General features: G+C 33.1%; 1 protein-coding gene across 2 annotated transcripts in view; it reads right to left on the bottom strand.

Moving 5' to 3' along the window:
• The window catches only part of mvb12bb (multivesicular body subunit 12Bb), a 138289-nt gene that overhangs the window by 111445 nt on the left and 2592 nt on the right, over window positions 1–24252 (bottom strand). For both annotated transcript variants that reach the window (XM_056463276.1, XM_056463275.1), the window contains exons 2-3: window positions 18273–18389; window positions 5602–5709 (exon numbers count right to left, since the gene is read on the bottom strand). In XM_056463276.1, coding sequence (XP_056319251.1) covers window positions 5602–5709; window positions 18273–18368 — 204 coding nt within the window. In that variant the 5' untranslated portion in view covers window positions 18369–18389. The remainder of the gene's footprint in view (window positions 1–5601; window positions 5710–18272; window positions 18390–24252) is intronic.

The raw sequence follows: 24252 nt of genomic DNA on the forward strand, positions 1-24252 counted from the left end.
TTTAGATGTTTGACAGAGCAACTGCCTTTTCCTGCAAAGGGATATACTTTTGAGGCCAAAGGTTAATGTGATATTAATGACTTACTACGTGACAGAAGAATGTGTACACATGTCTTATGAAATGATTGGCCCAGTCATTGAATGTGTCATAATGTCAACAATTTAATATAATTTACAATTAAAAAAATGTTAATTGAATAATTTAATTTTTATTTTTATTTAATAATATATATTTGTATAATATAATAATATAATTTTTATTTTTTTAATAATAGAATTTTTAACTAACTATATACCCACACACACATACATACATACATACATATTTATACATATATATATATATATATATATATATATATATATATATATATAATATATATATATATATATATATATATATATATATATATATATATATATATATATATATATATATACATATAAAAAAATATACATACATATATATACATACATATAAAAAAATCTATATATATATATATATATATATATATATATATATATATATATATATATATATATATATATATATATATATATATATATATACACATGTAGGCTGAGAATACTGCTCATTTTCGACAGAACTTTGAGATAGCCCTTACAGGTTATTGCATCTGAACTCTTCATTTATACTTTTTATAATGATATTTAATAATCTACAAAGTGGATGGATGATTGGATAAATAATGATAAAGGGATAAAAAAAGATAAAAATTTGATTAACAACATTCTTCAAAACATAATCTTTCATGTTTAAAGGAAGAATGAAAGTCATACAGGTTTCGAATGACACGAGGGTAAACAATGCCAGATTTTCCATTTTGCAATTTAAAAAATTTATAATATAACATTTCCTTGTGGCCCCCAGACATCTGTTGGAAACACTTGCAACAAAGAAAAAAAAACAGATTTAGATACTTTTTTTAATATATGGGCTGAGATAAAAACCTATTAAAAATATTCATTATGTTAATCAGCAAAAGGCATTTTGTTACAACAGCGCATATAAAAAGAAAAAGCAGATGTACTGGTGAGATGTAACACTGAATAACAATGACCCACCAAAACAAGCCTATTTATGCCATTATAACAAACACACATGAGAAAGCTCTCGGCAGGCCAGGCCCACTTACAAAAACTCTTTAATGCACATGCAGAGCTTAGTTTGAAACTTACAAGTTCAGTTTCACAAACAGGGCTCAGCTTCAACCAGTAATATTCCTTCAATTAATTAGGGTGATAAAGCAGCTTTTGTAAAAATGCCTTAGAAAAACATATTACTAATGTGTGTCTTCAGACTAATCAAGGACATATTTTAAGATTTTCAGTTGAGACAGCTCATACATGCAGTTTAGCCTAGGATCTGCTTTAAGCCTTGTCTAGGAGACTGGGGGATATTTTTTATATACAGGTAAATCCAACATTATCAGCCCTCCTATGAAATTTGAATACTTTTTTAAATAAAAAGAGAATATTTTTCAACATAATTGTTTTAATTACTAGATTCTAATAACTCATTTATTTTGTCTGTGCTGTGCTGACAGTACACATCTTGCAAGATACTAGCCAATCATTTTTTTTTAAATCTTAAGGAGGATAATAATATGGACCATAAAAAAGATTATAATAAAAAAACTGCTTTTAATGCAGCCAAACTAAAAGAAATACTATTTCTACAGAAACAATGATATAGAAAATACTGTGAACATGTGCTTAAACATAAATAATTTAAAAAAGAATTACAACTTTGTAAAAAAAGGGTTAATAATTTTATATATGTGTCTTAATCTCATTTTACTGTCATTGCTTAAGACCTTTTCATTTGTCATTTGTTCGTTTGTTCGTATGATTGTTAGTTTGTATGTTAGTTTGTACGTTCTTTCGTACGTACGTACGTACATTTGTTCGTCCGTACATTTGTTCATTAATTGTAATGGAATTTAACACTTGTGATAAGTTTTTGTTTGCAGACTTTAACCCAGTGCATTTCATTTGCTTTAATATATGTTTTTCACACAATTTACAACAATAGTTACACTCAGGACACGAAGGGCAAATGTCCTAATTGAAATCCATTAAAATTGTGATTTTTTAAATTATGTTCAACATTTCTGACCGTTTTCTCAGGTCTGAGCTACAGTATGAAGCAAATGCTCACTTTTTACTGCTTAGAATTTAGCATATGAAAAATTACTAATTTATTTGTTTTCAAAAAAGTACCAACAACTGTTGTTTACAACACCAAATAAACTAATAATTAAAAGGGTTTGCATACTTAAAAGCGAATTAATTGTGTGAGATGCTGCAGCAATCAATGTCACTGAAACAGAAATTACATAATGAAATATAATATGTTTATGACCATTTTATTGACGAACAAGAGATCATTTTATAACAACATGCAAATAACAAAGTCGATATCACTTTATTTTGACAGTCCCTTTAACATTTTGTTGATTATAAGTTACATTGCAACTACATGGCAACTTATTAGAGTACTCTAGATACTCTAATATAATTATTAGACCATTAGTAGACTTTTTAGGTTGAGATTAGAGTTAGGGTTAGTGTAAATTGACATTTACTTGCAAAGTTTCATATAGTGAGGAGAATGTATGTTGTGCAGTAGTATCAGCAGATATTAAGCAGAGTGTCTACTAATAAACTAATGAGACTTGCTGGCATGTAGCTGGAATGTAACTAGTATTCAACTACAGTAAATGTGCAAAAGGGACCATCAAAACAAAGTGTTACCATTAAGTTTAAAGCATTAACTGAGATAGGTGTCAACATGAACCATCATGTTGGTATGTATACCATTGTAACCTTAAGAAATGTGGATCCTAGAAAAAGAAACCCTGTAAACATACAGTATGTCATTTTTTTATAAGACATATGCTATCTGTTGCCTTTGCTTAGAGTGCAAATGGAGGAACAATAAAATCAGGGTAGCTCAAGCTTCACATCGTTCACCTTAAATGAAGACCGATAACCCGAGCAGCATGACACAGCCACCTGTTTCACTCTCAACACAGATACATACACATAAAACGGCGCTCGTTCTCAATTTAGCTTAGCCAATCCAGAGGTAAACGTTCAAATAGTTTCAATCCACAGAGGAATCTTTTAAAATAGGTGCTGCTTTAGTAGGCATTTCGGATGGCTGTTTGATGTGTCATATTTCATAATCGAGAATCCCCATAACCAGAAGTTTGACATTTTTTGGATGTTTTCTCCATCTTTGATGAATGGCTGGGAGGTATTCGGAAAAATCTACAGGGACCAGGTTAATTGAGCCAAATGAAACTGTAAACTACTAACGCATAGAGCTGCGTTTATGAATAATCATAAACCAAACTCCTTCGGGAGAACTGTAGATCAGCAACAAATGTTCAAATGAGAGCATGCTGGGACTTCACAAACATCAAGTGAAAAATAAAAAATAAATAAATAAAAAAACATCGTAAATTCAGTGAAGTATTTGCATTCAATTTGTATATTTCACTTTAAGGCAAGACGGTCCACGTTAATAGAGTAAATAGATAAACATAATAATGATAATAATAATAATAATAATAATAATAATAATAATAATAATAATAATAATAATAATAATAATAATAATAATTAAAACAACATAAAATATATAAAATATTATACAATAATAAAAACAACAACAATACTACTACTACTAATAATAATATTAATGATAATAATAGTAATAAAATAAAACAATAACAATGATAATAAAACAATAATAATAACAACAACAACAACAACAACAACAATAATAATAATAATAATAATAAAATAACAACAACAACAACACTACTACTACTACTACTACTACTACTACTAATAATAATAATAATAATAATAATAATAAAATAACAACAACAACAACACTACTACTACTACTATTACTAATAATAATAATAATAATAATAATAATAATAATAATTATTATTATAATAATAATAATAATAATAATAATAATAATAATAATAATAATAATAATAATAATAAAATAACAACAACAACAACAACAACAACAATAATGATAATAATAGTACTAAAATAAAATAATAGTGATAATTATTAAATATATTACAATATTTACAATTTACAATTATTACAATTATTTACAATTATTACAATATAAAACAACAATAATAACAACAACAACAACAACAACAACAACAACAATAATAATAATAATAATAATAATAATAATAATAATAATAATAATAGCAATAATAATAATAATAATAATAATAATAATAATAATAATAATAATAAAATAACAACAACAACAACAACAATAATGATAATAATAGTACTAAAATAAAATAATAATTATAATTATTAAATATATTACAATATTTACAATTTACAGTTATTACAATTATTTACAATTATTACAATATAAAACAACAACAACAACAACAACAACAACAACAACAACAACAACAATAATAATAATAATAATAATAGCAATAATAATAATAATAATAATAATAATAATAATAATAATAATAATAGGAATAATAATAATAATAATAATAATAATAATAATAATAATAATAATAATAATAATAATAATAATAGGAATAATAATAATAATAATAATAATAATAATAATAATAATAATAATAATAATAATAACAATAACAATAATAATAATAATAATAATAGGAATAATAATAATAATAATAATAATAATAATAATAATAATAATAATAATAATAATAATAATAATAATAATAATAATAATAACAATAATAATAATAACAACAATCTTCATATTTCTCTGATGAAATAAATAATTGAAAACATGTTTCTATGGTTTTCAAATGTTATGTTTAAAACCATATGAAAATCCGATATATGATCATACTGTATATGAACTCGGTACTGTATATGCAGTTAAATAGCTAATATATTTAGACGTGTGTACAAATTTATCATTTCAATGGTATGCAAATTCTTGGGATGCAGTAAATGTGATAAAGGTAACATTTAAAGGTATAGTTCACTTAAAACTGAAATCTACCCACTATTTACTCGCTCTCAAGTGGTTCCAATCCTTTACGAGTTCCTTTTTTTGTTGAACACAAAAGAAGATATTTTGAAGAAAGCTTAAAACCTGTAACCATTAACTTCCATAGTATGAAAAACAAATATTATGGAAATCAAGGGTTATAGGTTTCCAGCTTTCTTCTAAATGTCTTACTTTGTGTGTTTAACAGAAGTAAGAAACTCATAAAGGTTTAAAACAAGTTAGGGAAGAATAAATGATGACAGAATTTCTCTTTTTTTGGGTTAACTAACCCTTTAACGTGCATTTGAATGCTTTTTTATTATAGATTTTTTTTTTTAATAAACCTGACCCTTAATGTAAAAACTGACAGCATAAAAAAAAATAATGTTTCGCCTTAAAGTAGCTTGTGATCAAAGATCTGCTCTGAAACCTTATAAGGGATGAACTGAAGCAAACGAGCCAAATGACGGCATGTGTGAAAAACACTGGAGAAAAACTCTCAGCGAACATGTTAAAACTTACACGTTTCCACTTACATTTTTGGAGGTGGCAGCTCGGCTGAAGCACAGATAGCGCGTGACCTTGGATTTGAATATGCTGTCCTTCCACAGGTTGGCGTCAAAGCCATCTGTTGTTTGTGCAACCTACGTGAAAAGAAAAAAAACACACAGAGAGAAGAGAATGTGCATCGAGGTGAGATGGAGTTAATGTATGGACAGAGTACACGTTTCTTTTTTTTCCTGCTCTTGGTTTAATTAAGGCTTGCTTGAGCTCTCACTTCATCTCATTAAAGCCTGGAGAAGATCCTCAGCCTCCTCAAAAAAAGAGGGGTAAAAATACCAGCAGCCCCCCGTGGGACAAGCAGGATGAGACAAGACCTCACAAAGAAGGCCTGGAACAAGCTAAATGAGTCTTCACATGTGCTCAAGCAGCTGCCTTTCTCAAATACAGTACAAACAATGGCAGTGATGCAATCACTGTTTAATCACGGTGTAATGATATGCAACAGGATGTCAGATTAGAATTAGTATTTCAATGACAGGACGTGAAACTTATTGAACTGCATTGATATATTATATTATATTATATTATATTATATTATATTATATTATATTATATTATATTATATTATATTATATTATATTATACTATATTATATTATATTATATTACATTATTTTACATTATATTAAATTATTTTATATTATATTATATTATATTATATTATATTATATTATATTATATTATATTATATTATATTATATTACATTATTTTACATTATATTAAATTATTTTATATTATATTATATTATATTATATTATATTATACTATATTATATTATATTATATTACATTATTTTACATTATATTAAATTATTTTATATTATATTATATTATATTATATTATATTATATTATATTATATTATATTATATTATATTATATTATATTATATTATATTATGTTAAATTATTTTATATTATATTATAGCTGTCGCCTCACAGCAAAAAGGTCGCTGGTTTGAGCCTCGGCTGGGTCAGTTGGCGTTTCTGTGTGGAGTTTGCATGTTCTCCCAGCATTCGCGTGAATTTCCTCCGGGTGCTCCGGTTTCCCCCACAGCCCAAAGACATGTGGTACAGGTGAATTGGGTAGGCTAAATTGTCCGTAGAGTATGTGTTTAGTCCGCTGTGGCGACCCTGGATTAATAAAGGGACTAAGCCGAAAAGAAAATGGATGAATACATTATTTTATATAAAATTAACTTATATTATAATATATTATATTATATTATTTTATATTATATTATATTATATTATATTATTATATTATATTATAGTATATTATATTATGTTATATTACCATTATATTTAATATTATATTATATTATATTATATTATATTATGTTATGTTATGTTATATTATATTATATTATATTATATTATATTATATTATTTTACATTATATTATATTATATTATATTATATTATATTATATTATATTATATATTATATTATATTATATTATATTATATTTATATTATATTATGTTAAATTATAATATATTCATATTATAGTATATATATATTATAATTATTTTACATTATATTATATTATATTATATTATATTATATTATATTACATTACATTATATTATATTATTTTATATTATATTACATTACATTATATTACATTACATTTACCTGATTAAAAGGTATTTACAGTTCACTTTATTAATGGTGTATAATAAATATGCAAATAGGACTAATACAAAGAAATGTCTATTACTCCCATTCTGCACAACATGATTTGTGGTATGATAGCATTAAGGGGGGGTTCTTGAATGGTTCTCGAATCTGATTGGCTGATAGCCGTGTGATATTCTGCAATATCAGAACTCGTACAGCAGGGGTCTCAAACTCAATTTACCTGGGAATCGCAGGAGGCCAAGTTTGGGTGGGGCTGGGCCGCATCAGGTTTTGCACAAGAAATTAATTATATTATTAATTATTAATTTTTAAATGGTTCATTTTTTTCATCTTATTTTGTGTTCAAAAAATAAAAATGTATAAAAAATAAAAATAAGAGATTTGAGAAGATTGAATTTTTTTTAACACAAAATAAGCTGAAAAAATAAACAAATGAAAAATTAATAATAAAATGAATAAATCAGTAATAAACAGTAATAATATAATAATAATATTTACTTTGATCCGCTGTAAGCAACACTGTGTTGTTGTCATTTGTTTTGACTACTTTTACATCATATAGAAATATATGTAATGTTTATTTTGTGAGGCAATGCAAATACAATTCAGGTAGAGCGATGCAAATTATCCACAAATAACGGTGCGACTCTATAATTGTTATAATTGGTTTTCCGGGGGACTTTTATTGCCGATGTACAGGTGTTGATTGTGTGACTGCAGACGACTACATTAGGTTGCATTAATTTCCTTACTTTTCTTTATCCCGCCGTGTATGCATCACTTTAATGTCTTTTCTGCTCACTGCGCGCGAAACAATAACCACCAACCAATGAGAGTGATTGTAAATGCAAGAAAGTTGATTGGTTGAAATATTGTTCAGGACTAATAGTTAAACGTGAATTTACATATTTATAATGTCCCCTGGGCAGTAGCTTAAAAACTTTTTTTGAAGTGTTGTTAATGAAGCACGCTGGGACAAATGTCTGCATGTGCCCAATAGAAAGGAGGCATGTCGACTCCATGTCAACGCTACCTGCGTCAAGCCCAACCAATGTCCTGCCCCCAAGAGCCATATACCCCACTGTGATTGTTGGGTTCGTTTAGCTCCACACACAAAACTGTAAAGTGTAATACATATCAAACTTGCGGGCCGCTCTAACATTAAACTTTGAAATTAAGGCGAGTTTGAGACCCCTGTCGTACAGCCTCATCCTTCTGTATTACTCCACCCACATGTGGAGTAACAGCAGATCAATAAACTCACTAGTTTGACAAATATTGCAGCTGTTGGACAACATAATGTACTTTTGAGGCTTTTTCAGGCGAGAATGTAGTTGTTTAGATTGCAACTATGCAGTTCATTTATAAGGATAGTGCCTATTTTAAGTATTTATAATTTCAGAGATACAGCATATCGGCATCCATTAGCCTGTCACACTGAGCAGAGCAAAGACAGTTGGCGTTCCGCCACAAGATGGCGACAGAGACTGCATTAGCCCTTACAGGAGAAAAACGCAGCATAATTTCCAACTATAGCTGATCAAATAATTATAAACTTGGTAAGTGACTTTCTAAGTCGATCTTTCTCTTTTGTATGTTGTAGTGCTGTACCAATACCATAGTCTGGTAGTGTTTCTGGTAGTGTTTGCTAAGTGTTTCTATTATAGTGTTTGTGATCTCACAATTGAAACTGATAAATACTGGGAAATCTCTGTAGACTGATGGCATTTCATGCCGTTCAGCCATATAATCTTAAATATCAGCAAAATCACCTGCTTTGTCTTCACTTTAGACAATTACGCTAGAGAACTCATTTAAATACCAGTTCTAAAGTGATGTTTGTGAAGTAGCAACGGTTTTTGGTGTTTCTGGTGTCAGCTGCAGATGTAAATGAATGGCGGAAGAAAAGTAGTTCCTCATACAAAAGATTTTTAGACTCTCCGTTGTGATTTTCCCACCGAACGATTATCGAACGGCTGTATAAAGGCAACATCACATGAGTAGCAGTGCGATATGGCTGTATTTTGTCACTGGTGGCAATGCACACCTCCCACCAGTGCCGACATACAGCCATATCGCACTGCTAATCGTTTGATATTGCTCATATATTGATATTGAAAGATTACAAATTTCTTTAAATATATAAATTATATTTTTATATTGTAAGATGGCATTCTAAGGGATAAGGTTTGACTGCCCATGTGTAAAAGGCAGTATAGTTTCTCCAAAGTAATGCAAATTATAAGTTCTAGGCACATCAGGTCTGACTGCCTATGTGTGAAATACATTGTCATGTCTCCAAAGTAATGCGTATTGAAATTTCCAAGCACGGCAGTGTCTTGTGTCTAACAATGGCCAGGAAACCAGAAACAAGATTTTTGTACTAAACCGGTAATGGCAGTTTTCTGTTTCTACTAATAAGCCCTGCATCCTAAATTGTGCATTTACTGTAACTTGAGTGCCAGCAGCAGCAGAACAGATTTTTCGATGAACAACACAGCGACAGTGAGTTCTTATTAAAGGATTCTACTTAGAAGATACCTGAAACTTCTTCTGATTGTCTTTTAATTGAATATATATATATTATATATATATATATATATATATATATATATATATATAATATATATTATATATATATATATATATATATATATATATATATAATAATAAATTATATTATTGATGCAAATTATTATAACAAATTTATTGTTATATATGAATTATTTATTATTGATATATCATGTTTGCCACCTCAATTCAACTTTGGGTCAGAAATCCCTTTTCACATAACCAGGCACAACTAATGACCTTTTGCAAATTACCTAATGACCTTTCATTAAGCCTCGACAGGCACACATTATACTTTCAGAGAAGATAGACAGACAGACAGACAGACAGACAGACAGACAGACAGACAGACAGACAGACAGTAAATGTGGTTGTCCCAGAGCTCTCAGGAGGAGTCTATACATCAGCACAATATCCAGCTCTCTTTCCCATCGCCCTCCTCCCTTCACTAGACAACTCGTCCTGGACACTTTTTCCAGGTCAGTGCCCTGCTCCTCCTGACAGCGTAAACAAAGAGCCGGAGCTGTGAAGCCCAAAGTCAAACAGGGAGGAAACCAGGCACCAGAGGAGTCAGTTTGCCACCGCACAGCCGGGTCAGACACACGCAGACTGAATGAGGAAACAGTTGATAAACACTAGGACTGGCAGAAGGAGGAGAAAAGCCTCTTCTTCTTTAAAAAAAAGTACTTAAGGCAAAGCAGATGAATAGCGTATTAAAAAAATACTTCCATTAAGAATTGCAAACATTTTAAACTAGTGTTTAAATATGCAAATAAGATTTTATTTATTAAATAAATGCTAATTTGCACATTTCTTGCACACATTGTCATAAATTCAGATTCAAAATTCTTCTTTTTGACAATTTAGAGTCAAAGGTTTTTACAAAATATATAATTACAAACAGCTAGAAAAAAAAAATCACAATATTACATTAAATAAAATGCTTTATATGATCAGGCAATATATGATCTTTTTATTAATTCGTTGATTCATTCATTCATTTTTCTTTGCCTTAGTCCCTTTATTTATCAGGGGTCACCACAGCCGAATGAACCACCAACTTATCCAGCATATGTTTTACACAGCAGATGCCCTTCCAGCTGCAACCCAACACTGGGAAACATTCATACACTCTTGCATTCTCACACATACACTACAGCAAAATTCTGTTTATTCAATTCACCTGTACCGCATGTCTTTGGACTGTGGGGGAAACTGTAGCAAACCCATGCGAACACGGGGAGAATATGCAAACTCCACACAGAAACGCCAACTGACCCAGCCAGGGCTCGAGCCAGCTACCTTCTTGCTTTGAGGCAACAGTGCTAACCACTGAGACAGTGTTGCCCCCTCCATGCCAATTCTTTGCTTATATTCTGTACGCCTGTTTCACACCGCAAGCAGAGCGTGAGCAGCATGTGTGCAGCATGTATGGAGAGCAGAAGCAGTGCACAGGCATTTGCCTTTCACACCGACTGCGTCTGCAGCACGCAGCTCATCGGCAGCTGCTGCACAGATCAATCCATCTCAGTCTATTCTATAGTTACCTATCTATCTATAAATGCACTTTTTGTTTTACTTTTCATCTGCACCATGGCCCGCGGCAACTTTCTCCTATGCTGTTTCCTTAACCTGCAAGTCTTTATTTCCCAAATCATATAGATCCTAAAGAACTGTATGCTTATCAAGCTCTGAGGAGTGTCATTCATGTCTTTTCAGGTGCACTCGGTCAGAAGTCAATCGCCTGTGATATCATATCTTTTCATTCATTCATTCATTTCTTTTCATCTTAGTCCCTTATTTAGTCTGAGGTCACCACAGCGGAATGAACCGCCCAACTTATCCAGCACATGTTTGCCCTTCCACAAACGGATGCCCTTCCAGCCGCAACCCATCTCTGGGAAACATCCATTTACATTTACATTTACATTTAGTCATTTAGCAGACGCTTTATCCAAGCGACTTACAAATGAGGACAAGGAAGCAAGGAAACATCCATACACACTCATTCACAACACATACACCACGGACAATTTAGCTTATCCAATTCACCTGTACCGCATGTCTTTGGACTGTGGGGAAACTGGAGCACCCGGAGGAACCCACGCAACTCAGGGAGAACATGCAAACTCCACACAGAAACGCCAACTGACCCAGCCGAGGCTCGAACCAGTGACCCTCTTACTGTGAGGCGACAGCACTACCAACTGCGCCACCGCATGTCATTTTATTATTAGTTACAAAATGACAATAGTTATAATAATATTTATACAATATAGTTGTAATGATATTTATACATCATCAAATTAGTCTGCAACTTACTAAGCAAAACTGATAGTCAAATTGTTTTAAATTTGGTTTTGTAGTTTAGGCCCAAATAAATATTTTTTTGCTGTTTTAATCGTTTAAGTTCATTTGACTGAATGTATAAAAATCAGTGGATATTATTGATGCATTCATTGGGTGAAATTGCTACTTTTAACTGTCATTCAATGTGTTTTTGGTCATTATCAATGCACTATCACTTTAATTGAGCGTGAGCAGAGCGGCAAAAATAGACCCTAGCTTCAGTGATACTCACGCCTCGTGCTGATTCTGTGTGCAGTATGAAAGCCCTAATCTGTTAACATGGATGCAGAAAAAAAACATGCGCTGCTCACACTCTGCTCTCGCTTGCAGTGTGAAACAGGCTTGATTCATTATATGGCTAAAAACAGATAAAACATTCTACGTAATGTCTCCCTTCACTCAATAAAAGCTAATCATTGCGCCACCATGCTGCCATTCCTCAGTAATCTTTTTTTTTCCTTTCAATTAAAGTGTTAAATCTTAAGAATAGCTAACAAACAGCAAAAGTTGTAAATATCACTCCATAAACACAGTGACAGTGGACATATAAGCACTGTTACATCTGATTCACACGCGGCTTGACGGAGGGTGTGACTTAAGTTGGGGCTGACGTGATCATCATAGGAGTGTCAGCCAATGAAATTAGTCCGCAATTGGCTATTTACTGAGCTGAGGTATTTGCATAAAGCCATCTGATTGGCTGACGCTTCCATTGGCATTTGAAAAGTTCAGAAATTCCCAACTTTTGCAGCGAGCACAATTCAGTTCAGCAATGCTTGATGTCACCCATATCAAAGTGAATGGGAAGCGTTGACGCTGATGCTCCATGTGAATCGGGCATTACAGCACAATGCAAAACAAAAACTACTTTTCACAAAAACTGATATTTTGTTTGTTGGTTAACAAATCAACTAATGATTGTCAAATTATCTTATGCATTTGTTTATATGGCAAAGCATGTTTTTTTCACCAAGAAGGTCGACACAGATACCAAAGGCAGATACTGATAAGTTCAGGGACTGGTGTGTGGACTTTGGGGGTTTACGATGTGGATCACATGTTGATTGGTCAGTTGTATGTCTCATCTGTTTGCGCTTTGGTCACATGGTCAAGAAAGACAGAAACTAGTTGGTAAACTTTGCTCTGTTCACTTTATTTGCTCTGGCTTTACACTGATCTTTTCTGGCTCTACTGCTATAAGTCTATCTTCGGGGGCCTACTCTCTTTGTCTCTCTCTTTCTCCCCCAAAACTTTATTTTACATTTAAGCTGGGTACAATTATAATCATATGTTTTCATCATTTCATGTTTTATCTTTTTTACTGTTATTTTGTAACTAATTCAGATGTGACCATTGCAAAATATTATCATTAAATCATCTTATTTTCATGTATTTGTGAATTACTTTTGATTTAACATCAACACTTAATTGTTCCATATTGCAATACAATACAATCACATAATAGCAACGCTCTCCCACATTTTTAGCTATTATTACTGCTCTTATTTCCGTTTTTGATATAAAATTGCAGAAGGATGGTTTGACTAAAAATGTAGTTTTTCACCATCATACTGATAACTTTTTAGTCATTCGGCAGAACTACAGTTTGAGCCGCTGTAGTTAAAACTCATTCTTTACTCCTGTTTGTTCGAATAACAAAACATCTTTGATTCTGCTGATTCGTGAAGACCTACTGTTCAAAACACAAATCATGTTCTGATTTTAAAACTTAAAGAAATGTTAAAACAACACCAAATGACTAATCTCTCAATCATCATTTATGCGTGGCTGTGTAAACGTTGTTACAAATCAAGATGAAAGTTTGTGCATACAAAGTGAAACAGTATATAAATAATGTTTTATGTCAGGATAATTTAGTTCTTGCTAAAACTAGCAACTAAAATCAAAGTCAAAATGAAAGATTTGATTTTAGATGCACTAAACAAGTTAATATTTTACCTCAAATTGACTTTTAGTTCCTGCTAAAACCAGTTTCTAAAACTGAAAAAATTATACAGTATATATTTTTATATATTTAGTTGTTAGTTTGCAAATATGTTTGTTTGCACCCCACAAACATTTGACAGTGATTTTATAAAATATCCATCTTTCAGAATTTTTTTTTTGTATTTATTTAGTTTATTTTTTGCCTGTTAAAAACTTGTTCATAAATAAAAAAAATTTTGCTTTCATAAGCAAAACAAAGCAATTTAACCTTGCTGTTAAGAGAAGTAGGCCTACTGTCCATCAGAGTTAAAAAAAACCCAACTAATTACTAAATGACAAATATTTCAATCATGGTTTACATGTGTCTGCGCAAAAAAGGTTGTTAATAAATAAACATGTTTGTTTGTGCAAACAAAGTGAAAGAGTTGCATCCTGCTGCGTGTGATGGAGGGAAAGGCCAAGCGGAACAGGGCCTCTGAGAGTGACGCTGGTGCCATGTGGCGCACACCGGATCCTCAGCGCCAACGGGCACAACCCCAGCACTGCGCCAACCCTCGCACAACCCGCCGGAGACGGCAACAGTTGGGCACTGGCGGGTGGGACGGGAAGTCAGAGCGAGAGAAGAAAGAAGACGGAGGAAAATCGGAGAGGAAGAACTGGAGCTGCCCGTGAGCTTAACACACGCTTCTTTTATACAGCGTTTGCTTTGTGCTTTGTTTTATTCACAAAACTTCCTCTCTCTCGCTCTCTCTCTTTCCGCCCTGCTTCTTTTCTCAGTTGTTTTGAGGTACACCCACCCACACATACACACACACACAATTTTTTCTAGAGGCTATTGATACTGTTGTCCTAGTTTCCCCTCTCGGTGCTCTGGGATTGCTGAGAGTTGCAGAAGTGCCGGAGAAGCAGTCGTCCTTGTGTCGGTGCCATCTGAGCCCTAAACAAACGCAGGGCACTGCCGGTGCCAAGCTCTGTTGGAGGCCGAGTCTGAATGAGTTGTTAAAATCTATCCTGAGGGCAGGCCGAAGGATTCATGGCCAGGGGAAGAACCCGATTAAAGTCAAACCGTATCAATAAGTTATGGTTTCTGCCTTTAGGGAAGGGAAATATATAGGAAAACATTGTTTTACCTTTGTTAATGTTTCATTTTGGAGAAAAAGCTATCAGTTAAATTGTGTGAAATTAAGCTCTGTTATAAACTGTACCAGTCAACAATTCATGAAATGATGTGAACCACAATAAAAAAATCAAGAATTTACCACTAACTGCGGCATCAGTACAGGATAAGCAAAACCTCTTCATCACATGCACACTTCAGAATATCTAGTAGGTTATTTTGAGTACTGTTTTACTGATGTTCTTTGAGTACAATGGCTTCAGACTCTTTTCACATTCTGTTTGTTTTTGCGACTGTATACTTTGAGAATGAATGAGGTTTTGTCAAAACAACTATAAATACAGTACTGCATATACTATACATATTTATACAATAAACCAGACTATAAGATAATATGGACAACACCTCAGCAACAAAAAGGAGTTAAACACAGAAACTTCTAAATATACAGTAAGACATGCCGTGAGTTTTATACCAACCCTAAAATCATGGCAAAGTTATGTTAAATATACTGTAAGTTACCATGAATGAATGAATGAATGAATGAATCAATATAATAATATTAAATAATACAAAATAGCATTTTTGTTCATGTATTTCATTTAAAAATATTAAGATAAAAATATGTATGTAAAATGTTATGAAAAAAAGTTTATCTTACATTGTAAATTTAACAAAATTTATTTTGGCAACAAAGACTCATTCATTCATTTTCCTTCGGCTTACTCTCTGTTTCAAAAGGGTGCCAACAGCAGAATAAACTGCCAACTGTTCCAGCATGTGTTTTACGCAGAGGATGCCCTTCTATCTGCAACCCACTGCTGGGAAAACCCATACACTCTCATTCACACACACTCATGCACTACAGCCAATTTAGTTCATCCAATTCACCTATAGTGCATGTCTTTGGACTGAGCGGGAAACCAGAGCACACAGAGAAAATCCATGCAACCACAAGGAGAACATGCAAACGCAACACAGAAACACCAACTGGTCAAGCCAGGACTCGAAGCAGCAACTTTCTTGCTGTGAAGCGACAGTGCTAACCATTAAGCCAGTGTGCCGCTGCAACAGAGACTGTTTATGTGAAATAAAATAATAAAAAAAAATTTAATTTATTTACAATTTTAAGAGCATTAAATAGTATTTTTTTATTTGAAACTTTGATCTTCAGTGATTCATTAAATATAAGTCAATGACTGCTGACACTTTGAGAGTAAAAAAACATATGCAGAAAAAATCTATTAATTCTTAATGGCTCTTGATGATACATTGAGATTTTATGAAGCGAAACTATGGATCTGTGCAAGAAAGTAAACATTATTTATAAAAATTATTCTATTTAATTCACTGCAGCCACAGCAAACACTACTAAGCATGTCAGTCTGTAATCAAAACATACTAAATGGCACTGACAGTAGCTTGGCCTGAAATTATAGTAAACTAATAGCAAATAAATTCTTGTGGTGCTTCTTTTAATAACTTCCTCTAATATATACACTTACCAGCTACTTTATTAGGTACACCTAACTAGTAGCTCTGGTGACTGTGGAGGCCATTTGAGTACAGTGAACTCATTGTCATGTTCAAGAATCTAGTTTGAGATGATTCGCCCTTTATGACATGGCACGTTATCCTGCTGGAAGTAGCCATTAGAAGATGGGTACACTGTGATCATAAAGGGATAGACATGGTGAGCAACAATACTCAGGTAGGTTGTGGCGTTGCCAAGATGCTCAATTGGTACTAATGTGCCCAAAGTGTACCAAGAAAATATCCCCCACACCATTACATTACCACCACCAGCAGCATGAATCGTTGATAAAGGCAGGATGGATCCATGCGTTCATGTTGTTGACGCCAAATTCTGACCCTACCATCTGAAAGTCTCAGCAGAAATCGGGACTCATCAGACCAGGCAATGTTTTTTCCAATCTTCTATTGTCCAATTTTAGTGAGCCTGTGTGAATTGAAGCCTCAGTTTCCTGTTAGCTGACAGGAGCAGCACCCGGTGTGTTCTTCTGTTGCTGTCCATCCGTTTCAAAGTTGGATGTGTTGTGCAGTCAGAGATGCTCTTCTGCACACATCCGATGTAACAAGTGGTTATGAGTAGGGCCCACACGGAATCTGCACACGCAGAAATCTGCAGATTTCTGCAGAATTTTAGCCCATCATTGAGTCTATTTATTTACTTGTGTAAATGTGTGTAAACTTACATTTATTCAGCTTTTAAATTAACTCCATTATATTATTATTATTATTATTATCATCAAATATAAAAACGTTCATATGATTTATTACAGTTTTGGTAAAGTAATATTTTCTGTCTTTTAGTAGATATGTTACGTGAGAGACTTGCTTTGTTTACCAAATAAGTGGATCTAATTGGCTTTGCGTTGTAAAATTAAATAAAAAGTGTATTAAGGTATTATTTTTTTATTTCATATATTAAGCTTTAGTTTGATACTCACAAAATCATTCCACATAAATCAACAGATTTTTTACAACAATGCTGCGCTGAAATAGCTAAAAATATCTGCAAATTTTGTCTGGCCCTTACTATTGCTTTTTCTATCAGCTGGAACCAGTCTGGCCATTCTCCCCTGACCTCTGCATCAACAAGGCATTTGCGGCCACAGAACTGCCACTCACTAGATATTTTCTCTTTTTTGGGCCATTCTCTGTAAGAGATGGTTGTATGTGAAAATCCCAGTAGATCAGCAGTTTCTGAAATACTCAGACCAGCTGGTCTGGCACCAACAACCATGCCATGCTCGAAGTCACTTAAATCACCTTTCTTTCCCATTCTGATGCTCGGTTTGAACCGCAGCAGATTGTCTTACCCATGTCTACATGTCTAAATGCATTGAGTTCCTGCCACGTGATTGGCTGATTAGAAATTTGCATTAACGAGCAGTTGGACAGGTGTACCAAATAAAGTGGCCGGTGAGTGTATTTATTTATAGACTGAAAGAACCAAAACACATTTTCTGTATATATTTAACAGGTGCAAACTCACAATATAATAGTCGGCTGGAGGTTCTCTCTTGGACTGCCAGTTACACAATATCACTGACAACTTCAGGCGGCACTCCTGTTTCAGCACCGGAGACATCCTGAAGATCGGCCATGCTTGCTGCACAAGACAAATAAAAGTTCAAAATCACACCTTCACTTACAGCAGCTGATTTTTACAGCAAAACAGCTCGCACATCCCACCAACGCAGCTCTTCTGCATAAAAAACATCTAAATACAGGAAGAAACTGCAAAACACTTGACAGGGTGTGAATTTATTACCACGGGAAAACTTGAGTATCTAATTTTATTTCCGTGGTTAAAACAATATATAAATATATTAAGGCACTTATTGTATTTCCAAGCCTCGCTGCTTGACGTATTTAGCTGGCAATCAGTAACTGTTTTTCGAGTGTATGTGTTGAAAATAAGTTTGGCAAACAAAGACACAAGAAAACAGACCCACACTTGGATTCACAGGTGAGATCGAGTGAGAGAGAGAGAGAGAAATAAAGTTATAATATATAAAAGTAAACTCAGATGAAGGCTTTTCAGTACAAGACTGAACTCCAGTGTCAGTAAACTGAATGATAGTCATTGTGTTAATAGCTGGGCAGTTTGAGTCTCCCTAAAAAGCAAGAGAAACAATCATGCGGCAGGTCTCGTTTGTACACTAAATAAGCAGCGCAGACACAGACAATAATACTGCTGAGGGCCCCAATTAGCAGGGTAATTAATTACTGCAAACCCCCCCCTGTAATGAGCTGCAGATATATGGAGTGGGCTGACATTATGTTCTGAACTGTTTCAGATGAAATGGTTTTAGTGGCGGTTGTATATAAAGATGAGGGATCTTCAGTCTCGCATTAAAGAGTGGGAGTAAACTTTTCACTGCGTAAATGCCAACCAGCAAATCTCTGGAAATGAGCTAGTGTCTGCAGTATATATGGCCTCTTCCCTATTCGGTGGTTAGAGCATGTTGTACATTTATAGAGATATTACCAGTATACAGAATGTGGGATTTCTGCTATGCATGGAAAATTGTTAAATAGTTATTAAAGGGGACCTATTATGCAATAATCACTTTTATATAGGGTTTTAAACACAGTTGTGTGGCAACAGTCTGTGAATATAACCAGCTTCTAATGATGAAACATTATAATTAGATTTTTTTTTAATTACACTTTCATAAAAACAGTCTGCTGAAACACTTTTATTGATATTCTTCCTTCATACGTGTCATAGAAGGGAAAGCCCCACCCATTAGTGACAATCTCTCCCTTCATTAGCATATATAGGACCTTAATCTTGTTTTTTAAATTTGCCACTATGCTGACAGTTTGAATAAAATAGGATTGAAGCCTAAAAGAGGGCAGTTTCAAAGAGTTATGAACAGGACATATTATAGACATAACAGGTCCCCTTTAAGATAAAAAGCTTATGGCATACATTGTGTTGAGTATTAAAGACTACAGAGGACAATAGAAGTAACAAAAGAGCAATAATATATGCTGCTCTGACATGTACCCCCTTTATTTGTGTTTATGTTGTGTTTTAAAAAATTAAGAAATAAAATTATAATAATATTTATTTATTTATTTGCTTGCTTGTTTCACTGTCTATGCTGTTTTAGCACACATATTTTACACAATCCAGGTAAGTATATTTATGATAGGTGCAAAGCCATCCTAAGCAATCAATTAATCAATCAATCAATCAATCAATAGAATATAGAAAACTAAAACAGTTGTTTGAAACGGTAGTGACGTGCTTGTATTCGCTGAATTATAATGTGACTTTTAGAGCAGGACGATTCACTGAATCAGTAAAGTTATTTTTTCTACCTAACTTTTTCAATTTCATTTCAAATGAATCAAATATAATTAAATATACTGCAGCAATGATCATTTTGTCTGAAATGCTGGTAAATGACACTGCTTTGTTAAGTTGTCTTCAGAATCAAAGGAGAATTGTGATCTGTTTTAAAAGTAATAATAATAATAATAATAATAATAATAATAACAATAATAATGATGATGATGATGATGATGATGAATTCCGCTATGGTAACCCCTGATAAATAAGGGAATAGAAAATGAATGAATGAATGAATGAAGATGATGATGATGATGATGATGATGATGATGAATTCCGCTATGGCAACCCCTGATAAATAAGTGAATAGAAAATGAATGAATGAATGAATGATGATGATGATGATGATGATGATGATGATGATGATGATGATGATGAATTCCGCTATGGCAACCCCTGATAAATAAGGGAATAGAAAATGAATGAATGAATGAATGAATGATGATGATGATTTTCTAGAGCATTGTGAAACACAAAACAAAAGGCCCATACAACGAAACGCAATGAGGTCATATTTACTAGCACTTTTTAAAGTCTTTTACTTGTTTATGGTATTAGTTAATGAACTAATACTGAGCACTATATTATTATATTTGTTTCAAAATGTTTAATATTTATACATCTCTCTTCATTTAGTATATTTAATATATTAGTCTCAAAACATGATTTATGCATTAGAAATTGCAATGTTTATGGAATAACAGCACCTCTGAGCAGCATGAAAGTGTCAATATAAACACATCTAAAGGCTGCTCTAGATGCAGTTTCTCAATGCTAAAATTGTGATTAAATTTAAACAGTCAGTTAATAATTCTTATTAATAAAGTACTGAGAAGAAAGCTCATTTACATTTATATATTTTTGAAGTTTTGGTTAATATCATAGATTTAAATGAACTAAATGAATTAGCACAACACTTGTAAGTCATACTACTTGGTTGTAATGTTTCAGTTAGTCCACACTGTAATTTATTTATTTTTGTTTATTATTAATCTTTGCTCTGTTGACTTTTGTGGGCCCTATCATACATCTGGCGCAATAAGGCGCAAGACGTGTTTGCCCTGACGTTTTCCTATTTTTTAGACCAGTGCAAACTTAATGTTCCCGTTTTGCGCTACACTGTTTAAATAGCAAATCCATTTGCACCACTTTGTGGACTCATTAGTGTTCCGGTTTAGAAAAGAGGTGTGTTAAGGTGCATTGCTGGCAGGTTTTGAGGAACTAAATAGACTGTGCAAAAGACCAGCTGAAAGCAGGTCTAAAGCCCAGCGCAGAGCGCATTAGTTGTGAGCCTCGCTTACACATTGCTTAAAACACGCAGGATGTACAGAAATACACAAATATCTTTACAAATGAAAAAGAATTAAAGGATTAAAATATTACAAAATTATTACTTTCTACATAAATATAAAAACCACTGCCTCCATGCTTTCACCTCGGGGGCTTTTTTCAGTTTATTCACGACAACTTGCTTTTGTATGAGGTTATTATTATTAGCAGAATTATTTATTATATGCATATTTAAATTTGTCTTATTAAAAACAAGCTTAGGTTTGTCCACCTGTTGGGTTTTGGACCATATGGGGCATAGCACGTGTGTTTGGATATAACTGTTTTTTTGACCACACTTCGTTATTATTGTTCATTTATTACTTTGCTGGAAATTACAACTAACTTTAGAAATAATTTTGAAACAAATCTTTGCACTTAACAAACAAAATTAATTATGTAGGCTAGGGTTGGGCGATGTCGACCAATTTGGCATCGTACGATGTCTAATGTGAAACATCGCGATGGACGATGACATCGTCGTCATAGGCGGAGGTAAATTAATCATTTATGAACAATTAATTAATCCATAACGAATTAATTATTTATAGCCTACTGTTTCAAATACCTGACCCGCATGGTCTTTGTTTTACCCATAAGCAAATCATAAACAAATAAAGATAAGTTACACACATATTACCACCTGTCAATCACTTTTTTCCGCGGGACTTTGTGATCAGTGTCGTTATAATGACGTCGACAAACTTGGTTGGTAAAAGGTGCCCAACCAACAGTATCTGAGGTTTTCACTAAAATTACTAAGTACAAGTGTGAAAGTGAAAGATTGAAGCAGTGTACTGATGCTGTGACACGTTACCTGATAGATTCAAAAGACCGAAGAGTCGTTAGATAGAGACAAGATTAATTAAATATCACATTTAACAACTATACTGAGACGCGATCCAGTGGTACATCCTTGATAAACTGTCCGACGTGCACTGCTCTCTGGAGCTTAGGCAAGCGCATGACAGAGTGTGTGGCTGTGTGTGTGTGTGTGTGTGGTCACGTGATGTGCATTTTCAGCTGACGGAGGGCTGTTCAGAAATGCTAGGTATAACACAGTGTGGATGTGGATCATTTTTGTACTAAAATGCTCTTTTAAAACTAAGACGTATTAGTGTAAACAGGGCCTAAGTGTGTATTTTAAGCTAGCGAGTTTACGACGGGGGCGGGGCGGAGGATCGAGGATGCTGGCTCAGCATCAAGTTGTCTATCGGCCATCGGCAATGGACAATGGCATCGTCTATCGGCCCAACCTAATGTAGGCTAATGGATGTCTTCAGTGGAGTGCAAACAACACATTACTCCATGAAAGAGTGAAAGTGAAAGGAAAGCCCAATTGGAGGAGGCTTGTTCTTTATCCTTGCGCTGCAGATGTTCTGTTTAACTGTTTTCTCACTAGTGAAGTGTTCTGTTTTTCCAGTAACAAAGTTCACCATGTAAATAGCAAATCCGCCATGGTGCGACACAACTAACTCTTAAAGGGAATGGGTGATGAGAATCTGATTGGTTTATTCTCAAAACACACTCATAACTCAAGAGAATAAGTACAACTCTGTTAGAGCACGCGCCTGGCGGTAGGCATGGGATGAATACCGTTTTCAAGGTATACTGCGGTTTGGAAAAGTCAAGGTTTTAAAACCGGCAAGATTTTCTGTAATACCGTTTCTAAGGTATGTGTAAGATTTTTTTGATTTAATTGTATTTTTTTTTAGGACAACAATATCTTCAAATATCCAAATATCCAAATATGCCGTTTTAAATCTACATAGAAATCTATGTTTTTGAAACAAATGAAGACAGAAGAAGTCAATTTTTTAATTTAATTATTTAGCCTGACGTGTTTACTGCTCCAAAATATCATAAATCTTTCAAAAAATAGAATATATTGTTTTTAAGGGGGAAAAACGTTTTTGTTTTTTACCCAGACATTTAAAAAGAATATATTTTAGAGCAGGGAGCACAATACCGTGATAGCATGAAACCGTGATATTTTTATCCAAGGTTATCATACCGTCAGAATCTTATACCGGCCCATGCCTACGTGGCACAGAGCGTATTTTTCTGTCCTTAAAATAGCAAAAGTGGATTCACATGCCCTTTATACTTTTGGGCAATGCGCTTTAGACTTTGAGCCTAGATCGTTAAAATAGAGCCCTTAGTGTTGAAAATTCAATTGTGCAATTTAACAAAGGGACATTTATGGACATTTTAGTAGTTTAAATCCATATATTGTACAATAAATAATATAGAGAGAATAAAGTCTGTAAAACAACAGAAATAGTTCAGGCAGTTTATTTCCAGGTTTTTGTACAGTAATTTACAACAACAAGCAACTATTCAAAATATCAGTAAAAGTCACTTTTTCACACTTTTCAACATTTTCAAAGTTGCTAGGGGTAAATTAATGTCCAATAGTGCAATTCAAATCCATAAATAAATAAATAAATAAATAAATAAAAACAAAATAGGGAATACTGTTATTTTTTTATAGTGTGATATGATAATATATGCATCATGGTATTGCAACCACACAGCATTTGGCATTAAATGCCGACCACAAATTAGGTGCAACTCCCGTCTAACACAAAGAACCTGATAAATATTGCAGTACACCTTTAAGGCTTTGAATGATAATAGGCCTACGCTACGACCCAGTGGACCCAACACAAATGACCTAAGATGGAGTAGCAATACAAACATAATTAGGCTCCACAAAGTCAAGTCTCTCTAAACAACAAGCCACGGCAATCAGATATTTTCTAGGAAATCTAGATCA

Source organism: Danio aesculapii, chromosome 8 (assembly GCF_903798145.1).
Source record: "Danio aesculapii chromosome 8, fDanAes4.1, whole genome shotgun sequence".
Classification (NCBI taxonomy): Eukaryota; Metazoa; Chordata; class Actinopteri; order Cypriniformes; family Danionidae; genus Danio; species Danio aesculapii.